The sequence below is a fragment of the Abramis brama genome (assembly GCF_963993115.1).
Source record: "Abramis brama genome assembly, chromosome: 11".
NCBI classification, from domain to species: Eukaryota; Metazoa; Chordata; class Actinopteri; order Cypriniformes; family Leuciscidae; genus Abramis; species Abramis brama.
This window is the reverse complement of record NC_139973.1, coordinates 12806350-12827601: the sequence shown is the minus strand read 5'-3', so window position 1 is coordinate 12827601 and position 21252 is coordinate 12806350. Positions and strand designations below refer to the sequence as shown.

General features: G+C 36.6%; 1 protein-coding gene across 1 annotated transcript in view; it reads left to right on the top strand.

Moving 5' to 3' along the window:
* Positions 1–2003: 2003 nt before the first annotated feature.
* negr1 (neuronal growth regulator 1) overlaps positions 2004–21252 on the top strand; it is a 132091-nt gene continuing 112842 nt past the window's right edge. Inside the window, exon 1 of the mRNA XM_084129807.1 lies at positions 2004–2433. Coding sequence (XP_083985933.1) covers positions 2078–2433 — 356 coding nt within the window. The 5' untranslated portion in view covers positions 2004–2077. The remainder of the gene's footprint in view (positions 2434–21252) is intronic.

Genomic DNA, 21252 nt, shown 5'->3' with positions numbered 1-21252 from the left:
TAAAAGAGAAACCTTTGGCTCCACTGACATTGAGTGTTGTGCGATTGTACATCGAGTGTATTATTAAAAAGAAAGAAGGCAGTACCACAGAAAGCAGTGAGAGAGAGAGCAGTAACAACGAAAATATATATTTTTAAAAGGAAACAAAAAGAACACCAGCGAGAGGAAAGGAAATCAAAGGAATGGTCATCATCATGAGAAGAAAATGGAAACATTCACTGAACACACACACCATGCACAAGAAAAACTATATTCTGTGCACCTAGAAGATTATTCAACAACCTGCACATCATCCTCATCAAAGAGAGGCGAATGTGAGCAAGCATACAAGTTGCTGCTGTGCAAAGTGCAGTGTTTCAAATGGCGCCAAATCAAAAAGGAAAAACTTGCAATGAGTGCAAGAAATTCCCCTAGCTTATTAGTGAAAATGCTGATCTGGACCTCACTTTATGTTTTAAACTATACTAGCTGTATTGTACTCTACTGTGACTCCTAAAAACCAAAAAGAGAGGCTATAGAGGAAAAGCACTGGCGATTATAGCCTTGAGCAGCATGGGAAAAAAGAAAAATGTAGGTTACTTTAATGAAAGATTTTGTTGTAGCCTATAGCTTCTATTGTGGGAACTGTCGACCATTATTTAGCTGTGAATGATTTTTCCTTCAAGCACTTTTTCCTTTGTTCTAGCAGTGGCTTTCTCAACTGAAGTGCCACAAGTCTGTAGTGATTGGGTCACGGACAGCAGGGAAAAAATTCTAAATGAATATAACAAAATGAAAATATATAGACTAATTGTGTGTATTGATTGCCAATAACAAACTAGTTTATCCTCATTTGAAAGGCAGAAAATGCTTCCATATCTTTTGTTGTTGATATACAATGTCATTTAGACCAGAAACTACCACTAAACTACCACTGTAAACTACCACTTTGATGCTTCAAAAGGTTCATAAAGAGATCATAAAACTAATCCATATGAATTGATCAGTTTAGACCAAATTTTCTGATGAGACTCAATCACTTCATATGATGAACAGATTGAATTCAAAATCTGTTCAAAATCAGCATCAAAGTGGTAGTTGCGTAGGCTGTCATTTTTTGATGTAAAGCTTTAAACTGACATACTCCCAAATTCCCTGAGACACTTCAGATTTGATGGTTTTTAATTTTAATAATTATGTTTCTTCTTAGTTTTTTTGTTATCACTTATGCACAGGTTTTATGTTGCGTCTTATGTTGTTAAATGTTCATGTGGTTTACCATGGTGTTTTTGAATTGTGTTCATGGCACTGTGTGCACCTTGTAATATATATTTACCTCAGCTTGTAAAAAAAAAAAAAAAAAAAAAAACTTATGAACTTATATGACTTTATTTACAGTCCCTGAGTCATTGTGGTGGTTGTTTGGCTGTTTGAAATAAAGGCTTTTGAAGTTTTCAATTGTAAAGTTTTCAGGTTGTTCTGTACAAATGTTTACATTTTACTGTATCTTTTACAGAATTATTCTGGCAACCACAGCCTGCCATGTTTTTTTTTTGTGTGTGTTTTTTTTTAAACAGTGTGGGCTTAGCTATTTTTAGTGTTATGTAATATCAATATCATATAGGCCTGTACGAAATGTTTCATTTAAGGACATTTTTGTTTAATTTTGAAGCCAAAAACCACGTGCTATAAAGAGAATATGAAATATGTCAAGCTATAGCCTGCTGATAATGAATAGCAGCCTATTGCAGGGCTGCACGGGCCATTGATGACACAAACAAGACCTGACCCCTGTCATTTTAAATCTCGCCCTTTTCAATGACTCGTTTTCGAGACGTTACACGCAATAGGCTAATCCTAAAACAAAGTGCGTGTTTGCAGGAGGACGTCTTGAGGTTGCAGGACGTTAAACCTCGGGTGGTCAAAACTCACTCTTTTTTTTAAATAGTATTGCCGTATCAAGAATAAGCACCCGCTTAACTGCTCCATCACGAGCTACAGGGAACAGGTTGCCTGGGAAACGGCCGCATGGCAACAGGATCAGAGCCGGGGGGTTGTCTGCTGCTAGCTCTGCTCCCGTTTCCCATTTCCTCACTAGATGGTGTGCAAGCCACTGGAGAGTCGACTTCCTCCCGCGGTCTGGTTCCGATCAAAACAAATCTGGAAAACTACACGGAACGCCATTTCTCGGGGTTTTCGCGGAGGATTAATATATTTTCATCCAGATATTTGTAGCCTATTTGTATTTTTGATAACGACGCGGATCGTACTCCATTCGGCGGTGATGGACATAATGATTGCAGTGCAGGATGCGTGCGTCTCCGGTCAGTGGCTCACCGCTATAATTCTTAGTCTTTGCTGCTTTTTACCATCGTGTTTGCCCGCAGGACAAACTGTGGACTATGCGTCCAGCGAGAGTGTGGTCAGCAGACAGGGGGACACCGCGCTGCTCAGGTAGGAGACTCAAGTCACTGTAGAAGTGTTCAAACTAAACTTGCCTGGCACCTGCATCGGTCGCTCTGCTCTCAGTTTTGTAAACAACACTCGGCAGATTCCCCCAGTGCCGCTCCGTCACTTTTATTTGGGTCACAATCCCTGCTGGTTCCCATACTGACCAGAACAGGTTGGGACTATGATGATTTTTTTTTTTTTTTTTTTTTTTACATATAACGTTAGGCATAGAGATAGGCATATAAGTTACATATATTTTAGTTTGGGAGATGCACGGGCTCAATCATACATATTGAAGTGTAGGGTACAGATTGTCTCTATAAGGGGTTGCATAAGGAGCTGGGGAAGGGGGTAGAGTTTTGTAAACCCCGCCAAGCGGAACACTTTGCACAATTACAATGAAGTCATTCATGATTCCCACCGTCCGAATGAGCCTCGCGGATGTTTGCGTCTTGGAGAAAAATAAAGATAGAGAAGTTGCACATTGTTTTTAAATGATGAATTTGAGTCACACGTTGTGATTAAAACATGTTATAATGAAATTTAACCCGTCCACGTTGATTGAAATATTTTTTCATGGGTGTGTCTGACGGTAGCTAATTGATGCAAGTGTCTGACTCTTAAGTTTTTATTTTATTTTTTAAGTTTCATTATGTCCATTCTCGTCGTTTGCTGCTTGATATTATGCTCTAATTTAAACAAAATGGCTATTCACAATATCAGAAATTTACTGATTCCCCCATTGATCATTGTGCATTTACCTTCTTAAGAATTGTTCCAAACGTCGTTCACATATTGCTACAACTGCAAAACCATTTAAAATATTATATGACATTTTATATGCGTCAGAATATATTTCTGATGTAATTTTGACTCGCTTTGCATATTTATCCAAATATATTTTAGCACACATATTTTTAGCACAGGACCACTAGTGGTGGGGAAAAGTGATGGGAAGTCCGACTCATTTCTGCGAATCGGCTCTTTTGAATCAGTTTCAGTGAACCTGTTCAAAAAGTCCATTTAGCAATACTTTATGTAGGCTAAGTTCGTAATCACGTTGTTCTCGTCACGCTGGCATGGCACGTTGCGCGCGCTAAAACGTTCCAAAAATACATGTTGCTCTTTAAAAAACAATTCATTGAAAAGATCCGACTCAAAAGAACAATTGGTTCATAAATTGTTCATAAACCCTTTATAAACACCTTTATCTGGTCCATTCGATATTTCAGCTCTTAGGCAGCCTAAAGGTTTTCGTATTATCTGTGTTTATTGTCTCAAGCTTTGGCAAAATAGTTATGGTCCAGCAGCCTTTGTTCACCTCTTGCCATAAAATTGTTTGCCTGGCTTAAGTAACGGTCAACTTCCTCAATTGGTTAGGCTGTGTTTAAAAGGCTATTCATGCATCAGTTGTGCACCTTGCTGGTTTTTTTTTCCTTTTCCATAAAGCCTTGATTGTTATCTTAGATTTTTCGCTTTAACTAAAGTACACACTAGAATGTTTCTTGTATTGTTGGTACATTTTCAGAAGTGAAGGCACTTATGCCAAGTAATTTCAATGTGACAACATTATTGTATCTCAGAATTGGGTAAAAAAAAAAAAATGCAATGGGAGGCTATTGTGTACTGTGAATAGGGCTGTCATCATGACTGTCCCAGATGTCCAGAGAATGTCAGTTGGTGGTCTGTGAATGCTTAGTGCCTATACTTTAACCAACATCAGTGCTTCTTGGAGCTGTGGGTGGGAACCTGTTCCTTTTCTCCTCAGGCCACACCTCTTACTGTCAGTGCTGATTAATCCCAAGGATGTTACCAATGATGTGACGTTTTTACCCTATGTTATCTCCTCTGTTTTATTATTGACTTGAACTGCAACTCTCTAAAATATTTAATGGATGTGGTAGAAATATTGCTGTTTTGCTGATGTACAGCCAGATGAATTGTATCAATCATGTGTGAGTAGTATAGGCCTACCGTATTGGTAGATCCCATAGATAGAAAAATATATTTACAAGCAACTCCTTTGCTCACAAATTTAATCATGTATTAAGGAGAGTGTTTTGGATTTAAAATGTTAATGACTTCTTAGAGTGGATCTAATCTGTCTTTATCCTTGACATTGTTGTTCTCCTGAGCTAAAGAGCATAAATTATGACTGTGATCTTCCTTAAATGGTTCTTGACTTTGTGCCAATGATCCTACATTTAATATTTGCAATTTGACTGCAATAATATATTAACATATTCTACAGATATGATGACAGTGATACAGTTTAACATCACAATAATAATGTTGTTCTTAAATTAAGTAAAGAATAGCTCATGATAATAGATTATTAGCTTCAATATTTATTTTGCCAAGGAGTCAAACTAAATTCTGTGTAGTGGTTCACTGATAGTGTTTTTTTTTTAATGACCGATGCCAATATCTTATAGAGAAGGGTGGCAGATGGCTGATATATATGTTTATATTTATTTTATTTAATATTTAATAAATTTGAAATAAATAATGTGAAAATTAATTAAAACTAAATAAACAGTCTTATACTTTAGATGTCAACTTCTTAATTCTGTAAGATTCTTAATTCATCCTATTACAGTATTTTTCATCAAAATAAATTGTTTTAAAAAATATGAATAAAAAGAAAGTAAGCTGTTACCAACAGGGAACTCAGTATATCTGGTAAGTTTGTGCACTCTGGGAATCTTATTTTTCAAATAAAGACAAGTTAACACTCATTTTTACATACAGCATACAGTAAAAATGACATGAATATGACAGCTCAATATAGCGCTGTACTCCAGTCACGCAAAGAATACAGGCGATCATGCAGGTTACACATGCACACTTCAGAAGATTTCACAGCTGGATTCAACACGAGCCTGCAAGGTTTGCGAAAATACATTTTTAATAGATATAGCCTACTTAAAGATTTGTTTAAATTATATAAATGCGTATTTGCTGAATAATGACAGTAAATGAGAAAGTATTATAGTGTTTGCCTATCTATTATTAATAATATAAAAGAAAACGCTATAATACTTTTTCGTGTACCATTTACTTTCTATTTAACAGTTCTATCTAACAACCTAGAAAAAAACTTAAACAGAGAGAGCAAACTAATGAAGATGGAGAATGGGAGCGCACTCATGTGCTGGCGTTCTCGGCACCTTCAAAATAAAAGTTCCACTTCCGACACATCGGCCGAACAGAAAAATTTACGAAAATGCCAAATATCGGCCAAGGCAGTTTTTTATACAGCAGTTTTTACCTCTGATCTATGACAGTTTTCCAGCATCCCTCCACCACCCCATCTCCTTACTAGTCCTATCCCAAACCTGGGAAGGGGGAGTACTCTGGGTTCGGGCCAAATTCCGAGCTCAGAGCCCTCCCCTCGGAGAGCACGCCAAATATGCATATCCTTTACTCTATCTAATTGTAAGTGTGAACTCGTGAAATGCTGCTCTTGTAATAGAGAGAGCCCTGGTTATTAAAGGTGATACAGTTATTGGAAACCAGGCCAGAACTTAACATCAGGTATCTGACAATTACCAGCCACGAATACCAGAAGGCAAGATATAATACTGTAATATTCATGTTGTTTTTTTCCTTGTTGAAGGCACTGAAGGAATTTAGTAAATATGAAAAAAAAATTGTTTAGTTGTTACATTGCGACAGAGTAAATGTGTATATGTATGTATGTGTATGTATGTATGTGTATATATATATATATATATATATATATATATATATATATATATATATATATATATATATATATATATATATATATATATATGTATATGCAACAATTTAATGGAATATTCCTAAAGAAGCCCCCTTTCCCAGTTGTGGGAGAAGTCATGAGTCTATGAGATAAAATATGCAGAAAAAAATTATCATTGCTACCAGATAATGGTTATATTCAAAGCAATTATACCTGAAGCACTTCTGAAAAAACCAGTAGTGCCTTTTAAGTAGATTTAACCTCCCTTCTCCTCAACCTGTCACTGATTTTCATGGCTTTTGATGAAGCAGGCTCACTAGACACCAGATAAGCTTCTTTGTCCCTCAGGTGCTAGACACCCACTCTACTCTCAAACTGGAGAGCATACAGACCTGCGCAGTTCACCTTAACAGTAATCCTATCATCAGTCCTCACCACATTCACTGTTAATATTGAAGGCTCATTTCTCATTGGCTCCATACTATATGGCTAAGAGTTTCAGCTGTAGACATCTATCTATCTATCTATCTATCTATCTATCTATCTATCTATCTATCTATCTATCCATCCATCCATCCATCCATCCATCCATCCATCCATCCATCCATCCATCCATCCATCCATCCATCCATCCATCCATCCATCCATCCATCCATCCATCCATCCATCCATCCATCCATCCATCCATCCATCCATCCATCCATCCATCCATCCATCCATCCATCCTATGTCTAACTGTCTGTCGACAAATGGTTTAAATGTTTGTAATGTTCTCTGTTCAGCATTAAAAGGAAATTGTCTCTCAATTCAATTGTGCACAGTGCATTGCCTTGGCTGCAGGTTTTTAAATGGAGTCATGTAAGCAAGCCTTAAATTAGTCCCTGTCATTTGCATAATGAATCAATGTGTGTGGATTGCACGTGGCTGTAAATGTTAAGTAGAGCCGAGTAATTGGAGGGACTGCATTGGTAATTATTAGTGAATGGAATACAAAGCAGTGAAGCAGATCAATAGCATTTAGGCTTTCTTTCCCCCTCTGAGAGCTTAATGTGACATATCACTATGTTTGCCAACAAAGAAATCAAAAATTGCTTGATGTAAGGCAATGTTGATTGCAGTTTTCCTTGTATACTGGAAAAAAAAAAATATTCTGGATGATTGGGCTCTTTTATAGGGATAATTTATTTAACAGATTCCCATTTCAGCTACCAAATTGTTGTATTTTGATTTTTGTATTTGGTTTAGCAATCTCAGGTATAAGTACAAGCTTGATAGTCAGTGCAATTTTCCAAGAATGAATTGTATTTATTTTGCAGGTGCTTTTATCTGAAACTACTTCCAGTGTATTCAAGGTAAACTTTTAATCAGCATGTGTGTTTCCTGCAGACCAAACCCATTTAACTTGGTTTCTAGCACAATACTTTAACAATTTAGCCAAAAGCTCCTTAGGGTTCTTGTAGAGTCCGAATGCCTTAGACAGATTAGAAGGTCATGTTTTCAAATATTTTAAATATCTGATTGTGTGTTGTTAGCTTTCTGCTAAGAAGATTGGCAAAGCTTCACACTGAGTCTGGTAGTTTTTTAAAATGTTAAATAGCCATTGACCACTTTAGTGTTACATAACAGACCTAGATTTGTCTGTCTGGATGGCTGTTGCAGTTTTACTTTGTTAGTGTCTGTGAAAAGCATAGGGCTGTATTATATTGTAAACACTAGATCTTCCAGAAACTGTTTTCAAATCTGAATTGACAATGCTATATTCGTATTATCAATTTATATATATAGCTTAATCTGTTTTATTTGAATCTTATCAGATAAAAACATAATTAGCATGTGATTCGAACTAATCAAACAAGCAAAAGTAGATAATGTGATGCCCCATTTAGGGCCGCTATGTGATTTTTGTCTTCTGGGACTCATTAGGAACAAAAACATCTATTTCACCATTTCAAACAAAGTTCAACCTAACTATACTTTAAATGAACTGTCACCCGCAAGCTTGATCAAAACATCAAAATTGGAAATTTCTCAGAAATTACATGCCTGACACAGGTTTATTCAACAGCCTCTGCAGCGCGAGTGACACCTTACTAGCATGACAGTTCTGGACGTTCATAAATTGAACCAATTCTGGACAGTTATCAGTGGCTAATTTAGTGGACCACAGTCTCAGAGAAGGAATTTGCAAGGTTGTCCAATTAGCAGTGAAAAGTGTTGGGTTGTGAGTGCATGTCAGCAGGGAAGAGAGGGCCAGTGGAGGCGTGTCATCAATCATCTCAACAGCTTTGCCTCTGCATTCTTGGCAGACTGGAGGCCTTGCTCCGACTGGGAACGCCACACCATCATCACTGACTGTCAGCTGCTAAGATGCCCGTCAGTTCTTCCAAATGTTTTTTTTTTCATGCGTTGCATATCTCGTATTGTTTTCGCGCTGCTTAATAGGTCGCGTAATGTTGCATTTTCCATTTGTCAGAACCAGAGAGGATTGGCATTATGACACAATATTAGCTGATGGGAAGTGAGCTTATTTATGAAATTAAAGCAGTTGCCTCTTGAGAGATGGCAGCGCCTGGTTTCCTTCAAGAACATGAGAATTTTAATTGCAGCTGTCAAAACCCAACCAACATGAACAATGCCATTTAATTTGTACTAGCTCACTACTTTTAACTTTTTGGATCACCCAACTTTTCTTTGTTGTCAGTTCTCTTTAAAGGTGTTTGGTACCTCTGTAAACAGCTTGAGACTCTTTTAAAGGCCATTAATGAAATTATGCTAAAAGCAGTGTACTCAAACTGCAATTATTTAAGTGCTGTGCTGAGATTATGTTTTAGTCATAAAAACAGACTCACAATGCTTGCCATTTTTCACACATTGTGGATAGTGTAAAAGGCTTCTATTGTGTCAGTTGGATGACGCTTGTGTGCTACATGAATTTCTCAGATAATGGGATAGTTTATCGTTTACTCACTCTCATTCCAAACCTGTAAGACTTACATTCTTCTGTGGAACGGTTTTGTCCGTACAATAGAAGTCATTTTTAGGAATTGCGATTCTACAAGTACTGTGATTCGATAGTGCTATTGTGATTTTTTTGTTTGCTTTTTAACTGTAAACCATGGGGAAAAGTTAATACATTTATACATGATGGTACAGGTCGTATATTCCTTCATGTCTCCATTCTACGTCCGCCATTTTTCACTTTCTCGTGTCCGAGATATGACGTCATGTAATACTCGGCGCCCTCTCAGGACTTTCTCTGGATTTTTTCTACTGGCCCGGCCCCACCACAAAAAATAATAAATAAATAAAATAGGCCTAGTTATTTGTTCCTTGTTTTTGACCCATAACCTTAATAAATAAGGTTGTGACACCAAAAACTACTAGCCTAACTAAATTAAATATATTTCAAATATTGTTAAAGTAAACTGTCAGTAATAAAATAATCAAATTACGAGCAATAGCACAAATACAATAGAACAAACATACAAATAAAATAAACAATGCTTTTCATGTTGTTTCAGGTATAAGTCTATAACAGTAATTTTCAGGTAGAGAAAATGAATAATCAAATGTAAAATAACACTGCATAGTCTTCACTATATACATGAAATATAGATTAATCCTTTTTAAGTTACAAAAGTTTTTTCTTTGACCGCTGCGCTCGTCTCACATCTTTTGCTGCGTCTTGTGCATGACACGACTTTCTAAAAAAGCGGCACTCAAGTTAAAATAAGTTAAACTTTTAAGAAACGTGTCTCAAGACCTTGCGCTTTTCCCCCATTCCACTGCCTACGTCTTTTTTCTGTTTTTCAAAGCAAAACAACTTTCTGTGTGAACCAGCTCTAAGAAGCAGAAATGGATGAAAGGATTAATCATAGAAATAACCATAAAAGAATAATCATAATAATCATACGCATATTTTTTTTTCTTTTTTTTATAAACCACATGTTTAATAATATATAATTTTTAATATGAATGACTATGAATGAATATTTTTTACTTTTAAGTTGCATTTGCTTGGTTCTTTGTTAAATCTCAAACAATTATTTTATTTTTATTATTAAGAGGTTTGCACAAGAGTTAACTGTAAACTGCAAACATTAAACTTAAATGTCTTTAACTGGAAGTGTTCTGTTAACTCTGCTTAACTATAATTAACAAAACTATATATTCATATATAAAAACTAAATATAAATGTGTTCACAAAATAAACACTAAACTAAAACTAACAAAACCATTAATGAAACTAACTCAAATTAAACTGAAATAACTTTGAAAATGATATTAAAATAAAAACTATTTTAAAAATGCAAAACTATAAGAACCTTGCTTGTGACCTAACAGCGTCAGTTGCATCGCTACAATGCCATTCATAAATCCTCTTATATAGCCTCATGGGATAGTAAAGTGAAATGCGCACTTCAGAATCTCGCCAGAAGTAGTTAGTCATTCGGGTAGGCCTACTTTTTGTCTACTGAATTTCGAATACTATAGATTCTGACATTCTATTCTTACTACTGCATACTACATAGGCCTAGTAGGGAATTATTCGATTTCAGACACAGTATAAGTTCCAGTGAAAAATCTTCACAATCCTCTATGATGCCTTTAACTCCATTATTTTGGTGTAATTGAGTGGCAGTTTCTCTCTGCAGATGATGAGGGAGTGGGATGTAACGGCATCTGGGAAGAAATACACAATTGAGTTTAGAGTTATAGTGTGTCTCTTCCGTTTGTTTACGAAGGCCAAAAGTAGCATAAGAGGACAGGATATGAGCCCTTCACACACTGTAAAAAATGATTTTTTGGTGAAGTAAATACTAGCCTACTGAAAAGAAAAAAAATGTAATTTACATGAAAAAGTTAGTTCAGGCAAGAATTAAAAAAACTAAGTAAATTCCATATCAGTACTTAATTCAAGCGAGTAGAAATGAAAGCGTAAATATCAACTCAATAAAATTAAGTAAAAATTACTCAACTTTCCTGATACTGGGGTTCCCATCATGCACTGGACCTTGAATAATTAATGAGGTTCATTTTTCACTGGTTTCCAGCTGTATTTACACTGTTTTATCATTGCTTTTGTTGTCAGGATTAGTAACTTGCCATTTTGTGACATTTCGAGTAAATTTTCTGCTCAAAATGACACATTCAAACACAAAAATGATCCATCAAATGTTACCGTCATTGTGTATTGTCTACCAAGTATTGAGGTCTTTGCATTCACATGATGCTTAACATCTGACATGATGTAGTATAAATTACTTAGATAATCTAAGTAAAGCACATACTATAAATGACTGGTGTAATTCAATATTATTGTTTGAGTCAAATGTAATGCAAAGGAAATTTCAACTAAATCGATATTAATCAACCTTTAACTAGCCAAGATAAAATTACTTATTTTCTTTACTTTCACTTAACTAGGTTAAGTAAAGTTTACTTAATTCCATATTCCAAGTAAATTTAACGTAAAGATTTCTAATTAAAGCTACTGATAAATATGTTTAGGTTTTTACTTGGCAAATCTTTGTAAATTTACTAGCATTTTCTGAGTGGAAAAAGTTGCCTAGCTTTTTTCAAGTAAATCCTACTCCAAATTTTTTTCAGTGCAATGTCAAAAGGAAAAAGTGATATAAAGTCATGGGATAGCTTTAATGTTGTTTTTAGGGCTGTCGTTAACTTAATTATTTAGTTATGGAAAAATGATGTGTTGAAATAATTAAGGCACCACCCCAGACCTACGTAGTTCATCTTGCATTTTGTATAGTTGATTGGTGAACAGGATGCAGGGCAACAACTCACTGGGTGATATAGCCTATAGAATGCAATTAGAATGCCCCTAAAAGGTATCAGGGTAATCATGGCCCTGTATGAGTTTTTGTCTCATATATATGCCTGTGATGTAATATATCACACAAGTAATAAGCACAATATCACACAAGTGCTGTTTTTATCCTGAATAGCATGAGTGCAAATGTGATATTGATTGAACAGTTCAATAAATAAGAAGTTAATATTGTGATATATTTTACACACAATATTGTCTGTTTTTATAAAAAAAGATCTAACAATATGGATTATAAATGCAATATCTTTGGAGAAGAGGAGAAAAGCATCCTTAACACAACAGAGCTGGTCACATGTTCTGTTAAATTAAAAAGAGAAAAAGACATGATTGGTAGGAAACCATTTACAAGACAGTGAGGTGGCTTTGACAGTTACAGATTTGAAAAACAAAAAGGCGGGAATAAAGAACCCTAAACTCTAACACAAAAAATCATTTGATCATAAAACAGTTTTTTTCGGGACGACATGGTTCTAAATAGAACTGCTACTACGTGTAAAGTTTGGCACAACATGAGGGTAAGTAAATGATGACCAAATTTTTATATTCAAGTGGACTGTTCCTTGTTATGTAAATGCCTACCAAGGTGTTTGAACTAGTGTTTTTTTTTTTTTTTTTTTTTTTAACATTATGTTTATTGGGTTTTTCCAAGTTAAACACAAAGTACAACAAAGTACAGAATAATCAAAGCAAATCTTTCATCCCCGCACATACGTGTTTGAACTAGTGTTAGATAGCAGTGGCTATCTAGTGCATGTCCATAGGGTGTGTTGCCATGGTTACTTTGGCCAGGTGTCATTTTCTGTATCGGGAACACAAGTGCTAAGAAGAAACCAGTGACAGTGTCTCTAATGTATATCATGTTGCTCACTGTTTCTTAAAGACATCTTAGCATGGACGCATTTTTAACGGATCTTCCTTTGATTCAGCCTCCGTTCTCTGCAGCATTTCAATTTTCCCCTATTGCAGCATCACAGCACCTATCATAGTCCCTTTAAAGAAAATGGTCCCCCCTGTTGACTCTCATCTAGTATTGAAATGCTCTGCAATTGTTTTCCTATTTGACTGTCAGCATGGTGGAATATTTTCCCCCCTTCTTTGCCACTATGCTATTACAGCGTAGCCGGGTTGTTGTTGAAATGCTTTTGTATGTGAACGCATTAATGTTTTAATCACACTGATTACATTTTAGTGTTTCTAATCCCTTTGCTCTGTAGCTGTATCTGATTAAAGCGTTCTCACATGCACTAGTTACTCGATGAATGTAAGTGTGCTTTCAAATCTCTGTTATGAATCAGAGACCTTTGTGGGACGGACGTTAAGCTGGGCATAATCTCTGCCAAATGGTCTCTGAAAAAAGCTTACCCAAGGAGGTTCAGCCCCTGCCAAAAATGCAGCGTTTGTGAGGGTGGAACACTCATTAAATTTCCTTATTCATCTACCTTCCATCCCAGTCAAATTAAGGGGTCTTAACACACACGCCTTCATGTTGTACGTCTTCCTCTTGCTATAAATGGCAACCTAGTACATATCTGTTGGTAGTCTGTTATGTCATGATCCATCAGCGAGGCTGATTTTTCTGACAGTTAGCACCTTTAATACTGGCACAGAAACAACAAAGAACGGGTTTCCTTCACTCGCTGCGTCTTCTTTTGAAGCACTGAGATCTCCCAGCGCAAAGAAAACATCAGGGGTGAATGATCGAGATTTTCTATAGCCTAGTTCTTCCACTACATTAGGTGGCAAAGGGTGTGCTGGCTTGCGAGAAATATGTCACTTAAGGAAGGCAGTGTGCAGAATTAGGTCATGCAAAATATGTCAGGGTCCCAGTGGGCCCTAACAGACATAATTTATCCAGTATTTGTTGTATAGGAATTAGAATTAGGCCCAAAGTTGAGAGACACTTGCCCATCTCTGTTGATTTATGCACACACTGTTAGTCTCAACAGGGGTCGAGTCGTAGTACAGTGCTGAACGCTCCTTGTTCACATATGCTGTTTGTCATGTTCGATTCAATTCAGTGATATTTGTATGGCGCTTGCCATAATTCAAATCATTTCAAAGCAGCTTTACAAAGAATTCAATTCAAATCACCCTGAGCAGGACCACTTGTGTATAATCATTGGAATGATAGCTTGTATAATAGCTTTTTAGGGTGTAATTAAAAGGCCTAGCTCTATTTAACTCCATATAAAGAACAGACTGTTGCATCTCTTCCACTTTGACAATGTGGCGCTCCGACACTTTTAACCTGGTATCTGAGAGATTGGCACAAATCCTGAGATTATGGAAAAGCTGCACCTTCTAAAGGGAGAAAATGCTGCCTAGTTGAACACACTTGAAACCTGATGATAGACTCGAGCTACAACAAAATGACATAAAAGGCTAAATACAGAATTTGCGCACCTCAGTTGCTAGAATTTATATTGTGTACCTTATACAGAGAAGCCTAAATCTCTTAAATTAGTGTGCAGGTAATGCAAGTCATATTTTTGATTAATTTTTACTGAGCACTTGTATTATATTGTATTACATTTTTTATCCTTTTGAATATAAATTTACTCTGAAATGGGTTAACAACCCTCTACATTGTAAGTAATCACTTTAGAGGCTAAACATAAGTTAAGCACAGATATATTTTGACCATGTTGCATCCCATACGACTTCTTTACTTTAAAACATGGGTTAGGTATTAGGGTTAGGGTTAAGTTGGGGATAGAAAAAGGCAGGTGAGTCAGCTGTTTTTGTCAATTGTAAGTTTTAATTTAAAATGTTTGTGATTTTAACCGCATCACCTACAGCCCCCGATTATTGTTGTTCAACATTCACTGCACGTTAACCCCTCTTCATGCAACCCCCATTTTGGCAAGGGGGGCATAAATGACATACCCAAAATAAAGAGGTCGCTTCTCAAAAGTCATTCTAGAGACAAAACCAACATATAGGCTAGGCCAAGGCTAGACACAGAACCAAATTTAGAAAGCCAACACTTGAGAGTTTACAGTTCAATACTCAGAATTCCTCAGACTGTAATTAATATGGAGATATATAAGCTCAAAGATAAAAACAAAAATACAAATATTAAGAATATTATTTTTAAATGGATAAAAATATTAGTATGTGGCTGCGTTGTAGCAACTTAGAATGAAGCTGAAGCCACAAGTCTGCTCATGCTTCTTTTTTAATCTGAGGATGTTATCTCTAAAATTATGAATATTATTAAACATTTTCTAAGACCATGTCATGTGTGTTTTTAGAGAAGGCTAATAAAAGGCTAATGAAAAAATGTATTGCCCCCTTTAAGCTCACTTGCAGTCTATTGTCCGTGTCTGGTGTGGCAAACTGCCCCATTCATGTTTCTATTGTTTTCTCTCGACAAACGTTTCACACCTCTGCCGGGTATGAGACCTAATCTTTATTAGCCTATTCTTTTGTTTTTATTCACAGGCTATTAGCCTTATCGCATTATGGCTTTCCCATCCACATCGGTTTGATTTCAATATATACATTTATCCACCTATTATGAATAGTCTCTCTAGAAAACTAAACAAAAAATGTTCTTAAGAACTTACAAGAATTCTTTTGACAAAATACATTATGTATAACTGCACCTGTGCAGCAGATGCATGAGAGCTACAATCAGCAACAAGCTACATAAGACAATTTATACAATTAATAATATGCTTTTACTCAAAACTCACTTTAAACCACCAAGGAGTGTTTGTAATAACTTCTGATTGTGATCTAATGTGGATTTTAGTCATATCATTTTGTTGAAATATGGGTTACACTTTATTTTAAGGTGTCATTGTTACAGTGTAATTATATATTTAAGTACTGAGTAATATTAATTAACTACATGTACTTACTATAGGGTTAGGGTAGGATTGGGGTTAATTGCATGTATTTATGCATAATTTACTGTTATTACTATGGTAAGTACATGAAACGTGTAACAAGGACACTGTAAAATAAAGAGTTACAGAAATATGTTATGTATAGCGTTTTATAAGCAGCTAATCGCTACACCTGCTTAGCATTTATAATCTAAACATCCGTTATTGATATGAAAATCCCCCAAATCGCATGAAAATCACACAGAAATCATATACTATCGTAATCGTGTGTTTATTAGCTTCTTGTTTCATGTGTAACGTTAGACATGTCTCTGGGGGTTTTTTTTCGTGCTGAACTACTACTCATACAGGTCACTTTATCTGACAAATTAAAACTGTGACTTAACATAGGTCTGTTTTACTTGGTCAAAACAATCATACTAAAATACATTTTGAGTGTGTTGAAAGTTATGACATTATTCTGTGCATTAGCTCGGTGGCTGGTATGAGACGCTTGTAAGCTAGATAGATATTAGAATATTATATTAATAAAAGTTGGATGACTTGTGTTGCTAAATGGCATGCAATTCATTTTAAAACATTGTATAGTGGAGAAAATGCTGTATTACTGTTTCTACAAATAAAGATCTTTCTGATTATGCCATGTCACTTGGCAAAATAGTGTTGTTTGATTTAATTTTTGGATACAAACGTTACTCGCTGTACATCAAGAAAAAGAGTATAAGTCTAACTAATAAGATAACAATGATTAGTCTTTTGTCAATAAAGATATCTAAACAGTTGCTTACCTGTCTGATAAAACACGTGATATATTAAAGCATCTTTGGTGTTTCCATGGTTTTTACGGAAGTAGAACCGGAAAATCAGAGTAACGCGGATATTATGTCATTGACACAAGGGGCCCTATCTTGCACCCAGCACAATTGACTTTGTACACCGACGCATGTATCATTCCTATTTTGCACCAGGCGCACAGCGGACTTTTCCCGCCACAGACGCACGTCGGTAAATTAGGGAATCAACTTGCGCTCCCCGGGGCGGTTCAGCAAAAAGAGGAGGCGTGTTCTGGCGCAAACGTTCCCTGGTGCTATTTTGCAGTTCTAGAAAACAATTCCGCCACAGACCAGGCATTTTCAGTGGCGCGTTCAGATGCTATTTTAAGGGGGCATTCTTGGCCATAATGTAGCGTGTGCAAAACGCACATACGCTTTGCTTCTCTCATCTAAACACAGACGCAGCAGTTGCCATTTTTGCAAACCATACATAATTACAAGGAAAAATATTCCACATGAGGGAAATCATTGTGGTGTCCATGTGAATTTTTTTTTATAAATCTAGCTTACACATTTACCAAAATTATTATACGCCTGTTTAACCTAAGCTTATTTGGGTGGGTTTCTCTATCCCCATACAATGTCACTTCTCTGTCTTTTACGGCCCTGACGAGAACGCCGGTCTCCTCGGCTGTGAACCGCTCCTGGCGTGCGCCTGGCAAATCCGCCGTTATAATAGCAATCCGCCATGGAACAAGTGCGCCTGCTCTTAAAGGGAATGTGAGATGATGCTCTGATTGGTTTATTTCACGTTACGTCCAGACCAACCCATTTTAGATTTGCGTCGGGCGCAAGAGTCATTTATCCCGCCGGTATAATAGCAACAGCGCTCGAGAAGTTATTTGCATTTCGCGTTTGATACTTGCGTTTCAGATCGTTAAAATAGGGCCCAAGATGTTAAACTAAATTCACACAAGCTGATTTCTCTGGATTTAATCATTGTTGGAAACATTTGGGATAATGTAGGTACACAAGTCAACAAAATATATAACATTGTTCTAGTGGTTTTTTGATTAATTGAATCCAAAAATTGTACATATTGGGCCTTTAAGATTAGATTTTAATCTGTTTATTAAACAGCTTCATACATAGCAGTGGTACTAGTCATTATAAATTAATTTAATTGTTGAAATCTGGAAGCCATAGAAATAATACAAAAAAAAAAAAAAAATATATATATATATTTTACATTCATTAAAAAACGTTATATCATCATTAGGCACACAGCAGTCATAAACCATTACAATTCAAGTCTAATTTATTTGTTGAAACCTGGAAGCCATAGAGAGAACACTTTTTTTTATTTATTAAACAACATACAATATAAAATAATATGTATAATTAAATTATCCATTTTCTTTTTATTCATTTAAAATGCATTATATCAACATCATAGGTAGGCTATGGCAAATATAGTCATTACAATTCAAGTCTTATTTTAATTGGCAAACATGAAAGCCAAAGAAAAATTTTTCGTTAGACATTATACAATATCACATTATATTATAAACATCTATTATTAAACAGTACAATGCCGTAAATGAGTCCTAGCTTTCACAACATTCTCTACTCTACCTTCATTTTATCATAGTACAATTTACATAGTTCCCAACAAAAGTATTGTTTAGTGTAAAACATGTTGGGTCCTAAAATGCTTTTTTCCGAAGCTGTCGTCCGTAAAATGTGCAGCACAGATGTTAGGGTTATAATGTTAAGGAACAGTGTTTACCCACTGTTTTCTAAGTTTGTCCACCTTAGGAAGGCAAAACAAAGGGGTTTTGGTCTCTCGCTCAGCTCAACCATTGCCCCCTTTTTTGGCACATCCCGTAGGATTATTGAAATGAGTCACATTGTGACTTCAAGAGATCCGGAAGAAGCGCATTGTAGTCCCAACGAGCCATTTGTTGTAGGCCTAGTTCTTGAAAAGTGTTTTCTGTTAAAGAGAATATCTCCCTTTGATATAGACTTTGAGCTTTGTAACCGTGCAGATCTTTTTTTATGCCCAAACAGCAACATTAGGTTATGCCCAAACAGCAACATCAGCTAACTAAAGCTGAAAAAGTGTTAAAACCATAATAGGACCCTTTTAAATAAGCCATTTCCTCAAAAAACGGCCACTGGTTTCCTTCCCTGCAGCGTTAAAAGCAAGCGGCAACCTCCCCGTCTCTCTCTTGAAACCAACACGGAAGTGAGTTAAACTGCAATTCGTTGACTGGCCGCTTGAGGCTGTTGTCAGAAGTGAGTCAAATCTGTATCTCCCCCATGTTAAAATGACCAACTTTACAGCAGAAAAAAACATGTTTACAGCCTGGTGTCTGTATGTGGCTTTGGTCTATACAGCTAATTTTGCCCTTCATGACAACTGTGAGGGGGGTGAATTTTTTTATAACTCTTCTGTTTAGTTGATTAATATTTAAAGTTCTGCAAGGGTGTGGCCACTTGAGTGACAGGTGGATTGCCGCTGATGTCAATGCTAGCCGTTTGTCTGCTGTTACTAGCCGTCAGTTCACCTCAGCAAATGTTAGCTGCTGAACTTGCCACCTCTGCAGTGTTTTGTGCTTTTTTAGGGATTATTTCATACAATTTAAAACACCCATTACTTCGCCCACGGCTTTGGGTTCCGTCGTTGTCGTCGAGTATCATTCGAGAGAACAACCAGCGCTGTATTTCAGTTGTTTTCCTCTGTGAACATGCACTAATGGATGTCTGACAATTTCGTTGCTTTTTGGAGTTATCAGATTTAAAAACGTCAATAAAGGCGTTCGTTCTGCTCTCACGGAACAGATAGATTATAATATGCTTATGTACCGTCAGATGAAATCCTGCAGGCGTCGGCGCTTTCTCCGTCCATGCAATAACGTTAAATGCACATCCTTGAATGAGCGCGGATTTTCTAGCGCATTTACTTGAACTTCATAGGCAATATATCTATGGAGAGGTGGCCAAAATCAGAATTTAAAATGGACTGAATAAGCTCTCTACGAACTTGACGAGCGAGCGATGCCGCGCTGACGGACCATAGACTATAAAAAAAGAGTGACTGACATGCATGCACATAAATCACTGTCTCACACACACACACACTCTCAGAGTAATATTGTTACTGCATAATGCATTTTCAACTAGCAGAATAGTACAGAATCACGATACACAGTCTCACTTGTAGCCATGTCTTTTAACTATTATAATATTTCGAAGGGCAAAAAGAGGAACTTTTAATTGAGCTCCTCAGCTCCACTCACGCCCCGCCTCTTTGTTCATTTTCTGTTATCCGGGAGTGACGCAAGGCCAAGATGGCAACGGCCGGCTCCGCCTACTTTAGGCTTCAAAAATGCTCTTCAGAAACCTACGGGTGATGTCACGGACACTACGTCCATATTTTTTTACAGTCTATGGTTAAAAGGCGTTATGCTTCTTCTTCTTTTTTTTGCAAACCTCGCAGACTTGGCTTAAAGTGGCTTTGGATGCATCTTTACTGTGCACTATTGCCGTTGATATCAATGCAGTGTGTGGGATTAGTGTGGTAACCCCATTCCCTACCACTTATTAAACATGTCCATGTTTTGATTTTAGCAATTAATACTACTATTCATGAGACCAGCAGCCTTTCAGACTCTTATTTCAGAATTATTGTTAGTCTTTTTTACAGAAACATTGAATGACCAATAGGGCTGTCACTTTACGTTCGAAAATCGATTGCACAATCGATCGGACCAACCAACACAAATTTCAAAAACGAAAATAGGGAATCGATTTTAACGGCCTTAAAATGTGATGAGCGCGTTCAGCTCATCACGATACGCCTGCAGCGAACGCGCGTCACACAGCAACTGCAGGCTCTGACAAACACACATAACAGCAAATTATACTTCTGCATAATGTGTCTCTTTTTACTACAAAAATGTGAATTCTGCCGGTATTCAGACAGTCTCATGCATACAGATACAGATTCTACGGTCTACAATCGCCTACGTAGGCGAAATTTGTTTGACATTTCTAATCGTAAACACAGCCATGTTGAAGCCTGCAGTAATGTTTTCCATTGATGTTATGGCAGTCCACTCTGCTTATTTATGTCATTGTGCACGAAACTTCACGCCAATAAATCATCAGGAATATTGCTGACTTGCGCGCGTCTCAAGCGCCCTCTTTACGTTCGTCCTAATGCCTTTTAGTTGTCTGTGGATTTTCCCATATTTGGCGTTTAAAATGGAAACGTCTTTAGACATGGAAAATTGATTTTACAATCGATTCAATGAACACTTATGTCTCAAAAATCGAACAGGATTTTTTCACAAAAGTGACAGCCCTAATGACCAATGTCTTGAGCACCAACACCAGCCCATAATTATCTCTCTCTAGTGTGTTGGGCGATCTTCCCCCATGTCTTCTGATGTGTATGGAAGCAATAATCGAAATAAAATTTGAAACATAATTTGACAGTTTTATTCAAGCCATGCAACATTGTGTAGGTAACTATAAAGTTTACACTGTTCTTCTCTCAGTTCACCAGCCACTTTCATGTGTTTGGGAAGAAGTGGATGAGTATAGGCCTAC